This window comes from Anoplopoma fimbria, chromosome 3 (genome assembly GCF_027596085.1).
Source record: "Anoplopoma fimbria isolate UVic2021 breed Golden Eagle Sablefish chromosome 3, Afim_UVic_2022, whole genome shotgun sequence".
Lineage (NCBI taxonomy): Eukaryota > Metazoa > Chordata > Actinopteri > Perciformes > Anoplopomatidae > Anoplopoma > Anoplopoma fimbria.
The window spans coordinates 17,817,117-17,830,778 of NC_072451.1; the positions used below are offsets into that span (position 1 = coordinate 17,817,117).

General features: G+C 40.0%; 1 protein-coding gene across 1 annotated transcript; it reads left to right on the plus strand.

Moving 5' to 3' along the window:
• The first annotated feature begins 78 nt into the window (after positions 1 to 78).
• On the plus strand, positions 79 to 13,123 carry LOC129089317 (collagen alpha-1(IV) chain-like). Its single transcript, XM_054596728.1, has 31 exons — positions 79 to 243; positions 481 to 573; positions 1,324 to 1,366; positions 4,453 to 4,524; positions 4,952 to 5,086; positions 5,346 to 5,390; positions 6,016 to 6,132; positions 6,705 to 6,770; positions 6,864 to 6,899; positions 7,073 to 7,135; positions 7,276 to 7,311; positions 7,432 to 7,473; positions 7,599 to 7,682; positions 7,819 to 7,863; positions 7,947 to 8,018; positions 8,094 to 8,138; positions 8,225 to 8,278; positions 8,568 to 8,625; positions 9,286 to 9,390; positions 9,558 to 9,716; positions 10,105 to 10,194; positions 10,409 to 10,560; positions 10,670 to 10,742; positions 11,068 to 11,174; positions 11,276 to 11,459; positions 11,543 to 11,614; positions 11,886 to 11,993; positions 12,097 to 12,315; positions 12,485 to 12,649; positions 12,772 to 12,925; positions 13,120 to 13,123. Exons 2-31 carry the CDS (start codon positions 533 to 535, stop codon positions 13,121 to 13,123), a joined length of 2,646 nt encoding a protein of 881 aa, XP_054452703.1. The 5' UTR covers positions 79 to 243; positions 481 to 532.
• The last annotated feature ends 539 nt before the right edge of the window (positions 13,124 to 13,662 follow it).

A 13,662-nucleotide genomic window follows, 5' to 3' on the forward strand; every position in this document is an offset into this window, starting at 1 on the left:
TGATAGACAGGACAGCCCAGATAACTTGTTTTGCTTGGTCCTGGTTGGTCTGAGCTCACTGATGCGGTAAACCCCAGTCATCCGCCTTCTCCTCGTCTTGTCCCAAAAAACCTTACAAACAGTGGCAGTTACTCTGCTTGGTTTTCACTGATACCGAGGCAGGAGATTAGCTGGAATATTGTCGGAGATTATCCTGGATGCACTGAAGGGTCCATGAAGATAAATTTGAGCTGCTGAATTTGGGTGAGTAGTGAATGTTGTTTAAAATGCACGATGGACTGTTACTTATAGACTACATTGTGTGTTAACTTTTGTGCCTAAAGGACATAATCTGGGTTGGAGGACACCAACAATTTCTTTATCAGTTTTTGAATAGTTGCATGGAATACATTTAACCTCTAAGGAAGTTATACTTAACCTTCACATAATATCAACGCTCACATGTGTCTTTGGTGATCATGATTCCTTTTTCAACCACAGGGGGCAGCACTGAGGCCAATACTCACCTGTTAGGGGGCCGATGAGATGAGAGATGGGATCCTCAGTTACTGTTGCAACTCTGTGCTCTCTCTGGTGAGTCTGACTGCATTAATATTAAGACATATAAGCAAAAATAGCAATTTTACATGCGTATAATTTTTTTGTTATCTTTAACAGTACCCATATCGATAAAAATACATAAGTTCTGGTGTCGAAAGACACACTGCTATTATAACAACGAATACATTTTTGTCAAAATCAGTTCTCTTTAAAAAATACCTTCATCCGCAGTGAATATATATATGTATACATGTCATGAGACAAGGTGATATGTCTCGTTAAGTTTGATTGCAATCACATCCCCTACTTTGTAAACCTTTCTACCGGAAGACAAACACACTTATTGCTTGTTTACTCAGATATTCAACACATCTACATATACTTACATTCCAATTTACAGACGTTGAATAAATACTGACCTCCACCACAGTGAGAGACACACAGGCACACAGTTTGCACTGTGGTCTCACATGCAGTGTGATGAGTTTGCGTAGAAAATGTTACTTTTGCTTTCTTTCTCTAAGGGATGAGTTGTAGTCCTCCTCCACACAAGAGCAGCACATTATAAACTAATGTGCAATTCATAAAGTGGACCTTTTTCTTTCTCAGATTTATTTTCATGAATAAAAGACATGAATTCTGTGAGGTTTGTAATATGTTGACAGCAAGCCAGCAAGCATTTTCGCTTTTGTCACACAGTTTATGTAGCAGTTATTCAAAGGTAATCAGTAGCTGGGGCTAAATGAGACTACAGTTAATCTTTGTGCAATGTTACATTCACAGGTGGATCTTTGTCCTGGTGGTCTTTGTGCAGCAGCTCAATGCAGTAAGACTTTCCTTCATAAGTCTTCATTACACACACATTTAGCTTTGTACATGATATCACTACTATGACAACCTTCAAATCTAAAAACCTTGTTATTAATAATTGCAATAAAGTTTTATGGCCAAAATATGCTACAAATAAAATCCCATCATGCTATAACCATATTGCTGAGAACAACCATTATGCATGTGCATTCCTCCCAAACTCAGACATCCGACAAAATGTAAGACGCAGCAGACATTTACTGTAGTTAAAAGCTATTAATGCTTTCTTTGTTTCAGATCTTGTTGTAAATAAACTGCAGACTATTCAAAATGCGCTGAAGAAGACCAAGTATCAAGAGGAGCACCTTTTGCTCGAAAAGATTTCAAGCAATGTTTAAATGATCTAGTGGACTGGCATCTCAATAGATAAAACATGTTTTAAAAGTACACTGGTTGAAACACATGCACTTGCTAAGCTGTGAAATAGCCCTGACATGAACATAATTTAAAAAAAGATTAGTTTTGTTGAGATGACTTTGTGGGGATGTTGTATTGGACTGAAGTGCAATGAAATACATCATGTAAAGTTTAATTGCAACTTCATTTTTGTAAACTATGCTGCTGCTACTGCAGTAGCCAGGAATGCAGATTAGGCCTGTGAAAAACAACCAACCATCAATGCAATGCCAAGATTGTCTTGAACCTGATGCTCTCACTGCATTTTACGTCACTGGTATGTAGTGTTTGTGTATATATATATATTATTATTATTATTCTCCGAAACCCAAACTGGATGCCACAAGCATAGAAAGCAGTCCTATAATGAATACTGGTTAAGTGTTTTCCAGAAAGAAACATTCTTGATGTACTTGATGCACCTGGTAACTGTATGTGTTGCTTCCTATTTGTTTATACTATTTTTCCCCAAGTAACTTCCATTTCCCTGCAGAGTGTGCAGGTTTGCTTGGGGGCTGATACACTTGCAAGGCAGACATATTAGCCAAGTTGGCTTATTCAATATATGATATATATTATTCAGTATTGGTTTATATGTCAGCTTGTAAGTAACAGAAAAATCACAGTGTAGAAATGTCCAAATAAGGGAATCTAGAGATAGTGTCAGTTTTTTCCACCAAAGAGCAAGGACAGATTTTTCGAATGAAAATGTTCTGTTCAGGATATATATCAGAGTAAAATTCTTTAAAACAAAGAAAGAAAGAAATTAATTTAAGGGAATAATAATCAGAATTGTTTTTTTATTTCATGTTAGGCACTTTGTAAAAGACAAACAATAATATAAGGATTTAGGAAATATTATCTTGATGCAGATACATGCATTACTTGGAAGCACATGTTCCCAGATAGCAAGGTAAAATTGTGTTGGAGCGACGGGTCATGTTGGAAAAGTGATGCAAAGTCCCGCCTGCTGGCAACAGATGTGCTTTTATCTTACTGAGTAACTTTGACGTTAATATAATTATGCATAACATTTGTTGACTCTGTCTGCAATATTCTACTGTTTAAGGGCAGTGGCTGGATATAATAGCTTTCAAAAATTTAGTTATAAATGGATTGGCTTAGATGCCGCTATCAAGTGCTCCAAGCGTGGGAAAACAACAATACGCATGCCCACATCCTATGGCAATGGTCGAAACGCACAGTAACATTAGATAGTTAACGTTACCGAAATCGACAGCCCTGACAAATGGTGCCCGGTCAGATTATTTGTGGTTGAAAACTGTAGAAAATGTGAAATAGCCATTACAGTTGTGTAAAATTGTATAATTTTCAGGTTTGGCATCTGTCCAAAGTAACGTTAATGTATGTTGTTGCTCCGCCATTTTTTACACCCAAAACAAAACGTAATGTTATACAACAAAACAACTCCTGCTCCACTTGGGGGGGAGGGTGGACAAAAACATAAAATTTGCTACTAAACTAACGTTCGCTAATATTAATAGTTATGTCAGCTGGACTAGCTACCACGCCAACGTTACTAGCTAACGTTACTAGCCATTTACTAGCTAACATTACTGGCTGACGTTACTAGCTAATGTTACTAGCTAACATTACTGGCTGACGTTACTAGCTAATGTTACAAGCCAACATAACTAGCTAAAGTTGCCATCACGTTGCTTCCCTGGCTAGGGATTTAAATTGTTTATGGTTAGCATTAGTTTATGTTTGAAGATTAGGTCACTACACATATCTGTACTGATGTGTCAGGGCATGTTGTGAAAATAGTTTCACTTTTATACATTAAACATTTAATTATGTGCTTGATTTTTTTTACTTCACATTCAGTCACGTGCTTGATATGCTAATGATTACAAGGTGACATTCACATGCATTTAATATTATCACACTTTTTGACATAAAATTATTTGGAAGCTGATCTGGACCTAGCTTAACGCTAATTGTTTTTTAGCTTCTATGTCATGTGGCAATGGAAACAGGCTTGTGTTTTTACTTCTCACTATATTTTCCCAATTTGGCTAATGCACTGAATCTCAATGGCCTGTCCAAGAGTTAGCCCACTCATGCAAGCGATACCCATAAATGTTTGGTGTATCAAAGAAAGTGGGACAGCAGATGTGCGTCTGAACTACATTTCACCGGCATAAACTCATCCAAATATTTAGCAAGCTTTGAGACAACATTACTAAATGTTTCTGACACAGGAACTGTAAAACTCCCCCCACACACACAACAGTGGGAATACTTGGCATCTGGAGGTGTGGACTAGTTTTTCAGCTAGATTTCATTGTGAGAGTTGTGAAGCACTCATCAAGGTCAGGGTGCTTAATATTTACCCAAGACTATGTGGGACCATAGATTTGTTGAAAGCTTTCTAATCAGGACTGCCCAGTTCACACAGGGAAATGTGTTCATTCTCAAGGCTTATTCTCAAAGGTGTTAAATATTCTAGAATGTCAGTAATTCCCAAACCACAACCTTATCTGATGTCTGCTCTGACCCCTTACGGTCTTCTGCTCTGCTTAGAAACACACACAGCCCCAGCCAGTCTCAGTCTCCTTCCCTATAATGCGGAAATGATCAGACTCTTACAGGCCTATGGTTTGTTTCTGTTTGTTGTTTCAGGCGGGGATTGAAGGCCCATGTCAAGGCAGAGGCTGCTCTGTATGTCAGTGTCTTCCTGCTAAAGGCACACGGGTATGATTTAACTTTTTCTTCTCATGTATTGGCAAGTTATCCTTAATTACTCTCACAATAGTAAGGTTGATATTTTGAATTGTAGTTGATTTTCCTCATTAGGAGTATATTAAACTGTGGGAAATAGTCACATTATTTTCTCCCAAATAACCTTAAATGTTCTATGTCTTAAATATACATTCTTTACAAGACTAGCAAAAAAAAAAAAAAAAGTTTCCATGATTTGACAAACAATGTACGACAGACTTAAATCAGAATTGTAAATGAAAATCCAAAATACTTGTTTGCTGATAGATATGTGAATAAAAACCCACAGATAAATCGTTGGTGCTTGAGGAAAAAAAAACATCTTAAATCCTAATAATGTCACTCACAACAACAGAAGTTCAAAGTTAAAGTTTTATATACATGACTTTTCTCTTTGTAGGGAACTCCAGGGAAGCCAGGCCAACAAGGCCTCCGGGGACTAATGGGACCAGGGGGACGTGAAGGGTCACTTGGACAGAAGGGCAGAAGGGGAGCAGAGGGATCACATGGCCCAGAGGGGCCCAAAGGAGACCGCGTTAGTGTGCATGTTCATGTGTGTGTGTGTGTGTGTGTGTGTGTGTGTGTGTGTGTGTGTGTGTGTGTGTGTGTGTTTTAAGATAGAAACAGACATAGAGCAGATACGTGCAGTAACTCTACATTATTGAACATGTAAAAAATGTGTAAAATGTAAATATGTCAGTGATAAAGAAAAAAGAAAGGGTGGCGTTCGGAGTAATTAAGGCAATACAACCCGGTAATGGATGAAAGGTGCCCATATTGTTTTTACATTTTAGGGCAAGACTGGTGTTCCTGGTTTTCCTGGAAATGATGGCTCACCAGTAAGTAAACCAATTTTGTTGAAAACTTCTATTGAATCAAAAAAAGACAAATGCAGCTCAAAATGACAATAATAATCCCGTAGCGGTGGGTAAACCTCTGGAGGGTTGCGCCAACTTCCCAAAGCCTGCACAGCTCAATGTGGAGTTCACATATTTCTTGCTTATTTTTCTCCCATAAAGAATTTGAAATATATCCTTGTTATATTGATATCAGACACTTTTTAATTTGTTAATATGTCATGCAGAATTCCAAACTGTCTAACTGCCCAGTTCATATATTTAAGATATAATGTTGGAAACTAACCAGTAAATGATGCAGTGATTTGAAGCTTGTGTCTGGTGTGCCATCTAGTGGCCACATCATGGCTCACTGTAGATGTGCCTGGTTTTACTTTGTGCCTAATGCAGCTGCCTTTTCACTACTCAAGTGTTTGTATTGAATTAAAAACTCAAGTTGTTCCCCTTAACCAGTATATAATTATATAATTATGAGATATTAAAGATAAACTTTTGGCCTGAAGCCATGAATGCTGTAAGGCATACTTTCTTTATCATTCTCAAATAGAGTCAGAGAGGTCATAATTGCAACCTCTAATATATTGTAATTATACATCATCCCAATAAGGGCCACCCTGGAGCAGGCGGTGAACCTGGTTTGCCAGGATTGGATGGCTGTAATGGGACAAGGGGTCGACCCGGAGTCCTTGGTATTCCTGGTTTGGATGGTCTCCATGGGTCGCTGGTGAGTAGAGCTAATGCTCTGATGTTTCTGTTAGCCGTTATTCAGTCACTAGTGACACCTTCAATTATCCCTTTCTAGCCTTTCGACAAAACTCATGCAGCAAAGTAAAGCACATGGGATTTATTCTATTCTGATAGTTCTGCATTACAAGATTTACGTCCATTGCCAGCATTCAGATTTAGTTACAAATCAGGAAGTAGTGTGACATTCAGAAAGCACAAAGATAGTTAAGTTTGTGGAGGGTGATGGTTGGACATCAGACCTGAAACCCAGCAGTTAGCTTTGAAGATGTTCTTAGTGATCTTTCCCTAAAAAGCTCTAGTTGCTTAATATGGCAGATGCAACATGCAGATATTGTAGGAATAATAAATGGAATAAACATCAGTACTGAATGTTAACAAACATTTTCATTGAACATTTCAAGGTTTTGCCACTTTGTCTAGTAGTAACTTTCCTTTGGAAATTTTTGGTGAAACTTATGTATGAATATAGAATACTGTGTCTGCTTTTTCAACTGTGCTATGTTGTTTATAATGTGTCTAAGGTAAACATTTATTGCGTCTTCTCATCAGGGATTACAAGGACCTAAAGGAATTAAAGGAGAACGATTGTATGGTGCTCCCCTGCCAGGGCTTCCGGTAAGTTTCTCTAGTCTGAAGAGGAGTTTCATACTTATTTGCAGTTTACAGTGTCTGTAAACATTCTCATCTTTGTTTCATTTCATCTTACAGGGAGATCCGGGTAGAGATGGACAGCGCGGTTTTCCTGTAAATTTTCTTTCTTCATCTGACAGTAAAGCAGTAATCCTCAGTAATATTCAGCTAAAAGATAAAATAAGGATTGTATATTTAAAATCCTACACATGCTTGTAGTTAAGTTGCCTTAATTGCACGTTTACTTTCTTTAACATTGTGTTTCTTTTTTTTGTTTTTGTACTCAGGGAATACAAGGAGTCATTGGGCCTAAAGGCAACAGGGGCCCTCCTGGTCCTCTTGGACCTCAGGTGAAAAGTCTTAATTTTTTGAGCATAGGTCTTTTTATATAGGGTTTAATTAAGACTATTATATACCTGTACATGCACAGTTTACAGCAATATATTGGACCACTATTATACATGATCTACATGATCTTGATCCCATTTAGGGCTGGGAAGGACCTAATGGAGTTAGAGGACTACCAGTAAGTCACCTGTTTCACAATCTTTGCCAATCCTGAAAGAAAATCCTTGCATGCATACACACACACATACACACATCCACTTAAACATCAAACCTTACTAATCTTTTGGTTGTTGTGTAGGGCGACCCTGGAGAATCACTGGCAGGAGTTAAAGGGGACGATGTAAGAAACCATTTTAGCCTTTGACAGCAGGTTTTGCGCTGTGTGTATGTGTCGGTGTGAAAGTGTATGAGCATGCTTACACCAGATCTAGCAAAGATCTTCAGCCCCTTAATTCCATATTGCAGGGTGATCAAGGCCCACCTGGCCCACAAGGACCAGAAGAAGTCAAAGAATTTCCCCCAGACTACCTTCCACCCAAAGGCTACAAGGTGAAGGCAAAGCTCTCATTTGTATTCATACAAGACTGCTTACTTTTAACTACTGCATTGAACTGCATAAAGACAAATATGAACTGTATAAAGAAAATATGTTTTATTTGTCTTGATTGTCTTTCTCGCTTCTCAGGGAGACCAAGGTCTTCTTGGACCATGTGGACCAAAGGGCATAAGCGTGAGTTTTATCCTGTATGTAAGCATACAGCTGGGTCTGAGAGAAAGAGAAAGGTATTTTATTCACATTTTCTTCATTATTAGGGTGGTAGAGGAGACGTATACATTCAAGAAATAAAAGGAGAGCAAGGAATCGTTGGTTTTCCTGGAGTTAGGGTAGGTTACTTAACTCAGACTGCAACATGCTTTTAGACAGAAATATAGTATTCACCCTGTTGTTTCTATCCCTAGGGACTTCCAGGATATCCTGGTAGAGATGGACCTTTAGGACCTCAGGTACCCCTGTGATATGAGGCATAAGCACTCCTGTATGTTACTATACATAGGCAGTTTTAAGGCTCAATACATTGATATACTTTCAGGGTTTGCATGGAGAGAAAGGATATCCAGGTCTCATTGGAAGAAATGGACCAAAGGTGAGCTTTATACAAACACAATTTGAAGAAAGCTTGATCACTATATTTTAAGTGCAAAGTGCTACGGGGAGGTGACATGGATCTATACTCTCCGGCAGGACAGATGGTTCCTGGCATCTTTGTGATGTGTTATCTGCAACTCTCTGGTGGTTGCTCAATGTGATAATAACAATTACTGGAGGAGACCTGCTATTTCTGAGCGTCCTTTTCATCTTTAGAAATATTAGGTACATCATTGGCATTTTCGATTTATGCCTATAGTTTACGTTGCTGTCTTTCCATCCAACAGGGTTACCCAGGAGATCCAGGTCTCCCTGGTCCCCTGAACAATGGAAGTTATGCCAGAGGTGAGTCCAGAGCAGTAGCCACACTGGCTTTATTAGAAATATGACAGTGAAATGATTTCTTGATTTAAAGGTCAAAAGGTATACAAACTTCAGTTCTTCTGCACATACATTTGAGTATCTGGAGTGCCTACCAAGCCACAAACTGGGAAATAAGACATCCCAGTCAATTTTGGTGGGCTGCCTAGATCAGAAAAACTTCATTCAACAAGCCATTCAGATTTGGCTCCCCTTCATATGTCACATGCAGCTCATTGGAATATAGAATATATATCAGAATAAATGTGAGTATCTCCACACCTTTGACGTATACTCCATTCAGAAACTATGTTTTGAGTATCAAGCACCCACCCAATGGAGGGTTCAAATGTTAATGCCAACATGAATTGTGTTAGTCACAACAGATAAAGAAAGCATGTATCAACTCTAAAAACTTCTGGAACCTCTTCTGCAACATAATCCAATTCTCCAATGTTTGTCTGTATGTTCATTTTTCACCAAAATGTTGCTAAAAACACAACTCTTTGTAGTATATCACTTGGAATTAAATTGATAGCTAAAATCCTTAAACTCTCCTGTTATATAAGTAAATAACTATAATCACTGATTGAAAATAATCAAGCATTACTGACTTTATCATGGTCCTTTGTCTGAATGGGTCAGGTGTTAAAGGTGACAGAGGGTATCCTGGAACGCCTGGACTCCCAGGTGATCCTGGGTTCATGGGCATGCATGGACCTCCTGGCCCACCAGGGTTAACAATACCAGGTCAGAGTTTGTATCTCGTCTGCAACTTTCAGGTTACTCCTGATTTTATGTATTACATATCTCTGTATATACTATATCACTCCCTTTGATCACCTACAGCTAGAAACTCAAGTCAGTCTTGATCCTACCTTGTTTGAATTTTCCTTTTGTCTTTCACACCTTCCTAGAAGGGCCGGGTCTGCCTGGTCCACGAGGGTTCCATGGTCCGAAGGGCTATAAAGGAGAGCCAGGGGGGTATAACAACTTTGAAAATCTGATTCCGGGTCTAAAGGGAACTAAAGGACTCCTCGGACCTAAAGGTGTCACAGGCCCCCCAGGTCCTCCAGGTATTTTATTACTTCCTTCATATTAGACGCAATGGAGTTTCCTTTATGTGTTACTTAATCTCACAAATGGAACTTCATTACTGTAAGCTTGTCATGTTTTGTGCATGTTCATTCAAATGTTTACTTACCTTCTGGATTGTGTTTGTTTGTGTGTGTGTGTGTGTGTGTGTGTGTGTGTGTGTGTGTGTGTGTGTGTGTGTGTGTGTGTGTGTGTGTGTGTGTGTGTCTGTCTGTCTGTCTGTCTGTCTGTCTGTCTGTCTGTCTGTCTGTGTATGTTGGTCAGGATGTGGAGGTGAGATCTCCATTACTTCCACTAACTCATGCATTAAAACTGCTTGCTAAATTTTTAAATTCTGTTGGTCAATCTTTGTTGCTGGTTCATCCACAGATTACTACTGTGAGCCCGGTTACCCTGGAGACCATGGTGACATAGGACACAAAGGATCTCCTGGAAACAAAGGGGTCAAGGGAATTAAAGGTGATCTGTGATTCTTCATATGCATTAGTTAATCCCACAAGCAGAGATTGTGTTCTTCTCTGTGTCTACTGACCTCTGGTGGAATCTAAAAACATCCTGTTGGAATTTACTGGAACAGATTTAGTATACTTATATATACAGTATGTATAAATGCACAGAATACAAATATGCTGTATTATAGTCATACATTTTTATCATCCTTCGTTTCCTACAGGTTGTCCAGGGGAATGTCAGTGTATATCTGCAGGGGTGAGCGAAGGCCCCCCTGGTCCAGTTGGTTATCCAGGACCTCCAGGGTTACCAGGAACTCAAGGAATTAAAGGAAAACCAGGGCTGAAAGGATACGAGGGTCTAAGAGGAACACAAGTAATGATAGCAGGACTAAAACTAACTAATAATCAATTGCAATTTTCTTAAACATTAATTATTTTTTAGCAGCAGTGCTTTTATTTTCTGACTTTGTTTATTCCTTCAGGGCTTTCAAGGAAATCATGGTATAAAAGGACAAAAGGGTCAAAAAGGTCACTCTTTTGTGGTAGATATCAAAGGTGAGCACCTGTTAACATCAAACCTGTACGTTACACAGTATTGTTAAACAAGCAGAGTGGATAGATGTTTTACATTTTTGGATAATCAGCTCTGCAAAGGCTGGCAGAATTCTAAGTCAAGATGTATTTGTTTAAGTTCACCAAACACTACAGTAAGGCAAACACAGTCTGTTCAGCACAATAGTAGCTTGAACAAAATGTAAATTGGATTTGTCTGTTGGTAACTTCGCGCATTTAAAAAAATATCAAAACAAAGATCAATTATAGACATGGGTTAATTAACATTGAAAGACTACTATCTTCAGTTTATTTTTGTTGTTGGAAGGTGCCAAGGGTAACCAAGGAGTCCCCGGACATACTGGTCCTCCTGGAGCAGCAGGTAGTCCAGGACTGGATGGCCACCCTGGGCCTTCAGGGGACCATGGAACACCGGTGAGAGTATACATTTTAAGTACTGTATATGTTATTTACAGAACAGCAAAAAACGTTCCACTCTTTGGTTTCCAGTTATTGTATCAGGTATTTTTTTGTAGGGGGCTGGATATTCAGGATTACCTGGTCCCAAAGGTTACCCTGGTGTTGTTGGACCAAAAGGGTTTCCAGGGCTTGTAGGCCCCCCAGGTCCTGGTTTTCCAGGCCCCAATGGGCATCCTGGAACCAAAGGTTATCAGGGACTAACTGGCCCCTCAGGAATTCCTGGCCGACCAGGCCCTCCAGGTCAGAGACTGGGATATATTCAGAGATTCACACAACAAGCCAGTGTCGTGGGCTCAAAAAGTATGTTGTATTTGTGCCACCAGGTGAAACTGAGGAGTGCTGTTATGAAAGAGAGATTGGATTACCTGGTCCGAAGGGTAAGGGAGGCTCACCGGGTAAGTTTTACAGGTTTTAGACATACAGTAATATCTTTAATAAACATTATCACTGCATTCAGGCACTGTAAAAACATAAATCGCTAAATTGTTAGAATGTCAATCCAAGTGCCATTACCATGAATCATACTTTTCTAAAGTTCTGAGAAAAGATGCTTAGAAGTTGATGACAGAATTGGTCGGACTTACAGTAGTACTAAGCCACCTGATTCATGACCTCAGAAACAATTAATGTCCTTGTTGCAAGTGAAGTTTCTTTGGCCCCTTGTAGGGATTCCAGGTGAGCCAGGAAGAGATGGTCTTCCGGGAACTGTGGGACTCCTAGGCCCGAAAGGCATGGAAGGAGATGACAGTGAAACTGAAGGGATTGGACTGCAAGGTAACAACTCTACACCGCAAGGAATTTGTCAGTTCATGATGTATTATACAGTTATGAGTGCTGTTTGAACACTTAAACTATAGATCTCTCTTATTTGTAAAAGGACTTCCAGGTTTAAATGGGGATCCAGGCGACCCTGGTCCCAGTGGAATTAGCCTGGATGGCCCTTCAGGCCTTCCTGGATTACCAGGACTTCTTGGCAGGAAGGGCGACCCAGGAGATGTCCTCTCTGCCAGGCCGGGTGCTATTGGCCCACCCGGCCGCCCTGGGGCTCGCGGGAAAAGCGGACTAAGTGGAATTCCTGGAAACCCAGGGTCTCCAGGTAAGTTTCATTAATATTCAGATGAACACAAACAAACTACTCAGCAACTTAGGCGTCAGCTAATGTGGCCATAGAACTGGAAAGACCCAGATTTTCTCGAGTTACAGTGTACCTCCCAATGTTTCCTGTACATTGGAATTGGTTGACCATCGTTGCCTTATAATCACAGGCGCACAAGGCCAACCTGGACGACCTGGTTGGAAAGGAGAGCCAGGAGCCAATGGTGACCTAGGAGTCACTGGTCCTCCAGGCCCACCGTGCACTGTTTGTGAACTGATTGGATCTCCAGGCCCTTCAGGACCTCCAGGAAACCCTGGACAAAGGGGACTACCAGGTAAGCACACAGCAGCATGTCCACCAATGTCCCTTCAACATGTCGAGATTCATTTCAGATTACATTCATGAATTTGTATCCATTAACATATTTATTTCATTGAAATATACAATGTTGCACAGGCTACTCTGGTCAGAAGGGTTTAATGGGAGATATAGGTCCACCTGGTTATGGACACAAGGGTCCACAAGGTTTCCCTGGCCCACCTGGTTTGCCAGGCCCAGCAGGACCAAGAGGCTCCGCTGGCCCCTCAGGAGATCCTGGGACCGATGGCTGGTCAGGACTGAAAGGTGAACCACTGGTCCATCATGTAATCATGTGTAATCATATAAAATGTTAGTTTAAAACTACACAAGAAAAATCCTCCTAACAAAGTCTTCAATGAAACCTGGTCTACATTTCATCAACAATGCTTTATATCTGTCAAGTAGTCCGTCCTGATTGAAATGAGGCTTTTCCTTTTAATTTAGGTGACAGTGGGTACCCAGGCAGGGCTGGGGCCAGAGGTTTACCAGGTCGTCTTGGACCTGCTGGACCCAGAGGTAAACCAGGAGAGAGAGGCTTTGATGGTCGCCCAGGTGTCACTGGACGGCAAGGACCATCTGGCAAAAAAGGTAAATCTCTGTATGCATACCAAGACTATAATAGCTATACTCCGTATAATGTTATAATGGCATAATGTTTTTAGAATAATTGTAAAAAATGACCGAGCAGGAAATTACCAAAATATAAAAAATGTCTCTGTGCCTAAAATATATTTAGAATATATGAATGCCTTAAATCATGGCTTGAGGCCACCATTCAGAATATATAACCAAGAGATATAGCATGAATAAGAAAGTAGCAGTCAAGAATGTGCACAATAGTACAACAGACGGCCTGTATACAGCTACAGTGGTGGATATAGAGCTACATCACCAGATAAAGATGAATGAGGATGATTATTTATTTAGGTTAATGAGCATTTCATGTCATCTCTGATATCCATCCAGGTAAACGTGGTCCACCAGGAT

Excerpts from the sequence above, each read along its gene's own strand:
- LOC129089317 (XM_054596728.1), top strand. The coding sequence starts at position 533 with ATGGGATCCTCAGTTACTGTTGCAACTCTGTGCTCTCTCTG. Across the intron at positions 5,391-6,015 it reads CTGGAAATGATGGCTCACCA|GGCCACCCTGGAGCAGGCGG; the intron begins GTAAGTAAACCA and ends CATCCCAATAAG. Across the intron at positions 8,139-8,224 it reads ATGGACCTTTAGGACCTCAG|GGTTTGCATGGAGAGAAAGG; the intron begins GTACCCCTGTGA and ends ATATACTTTCAG.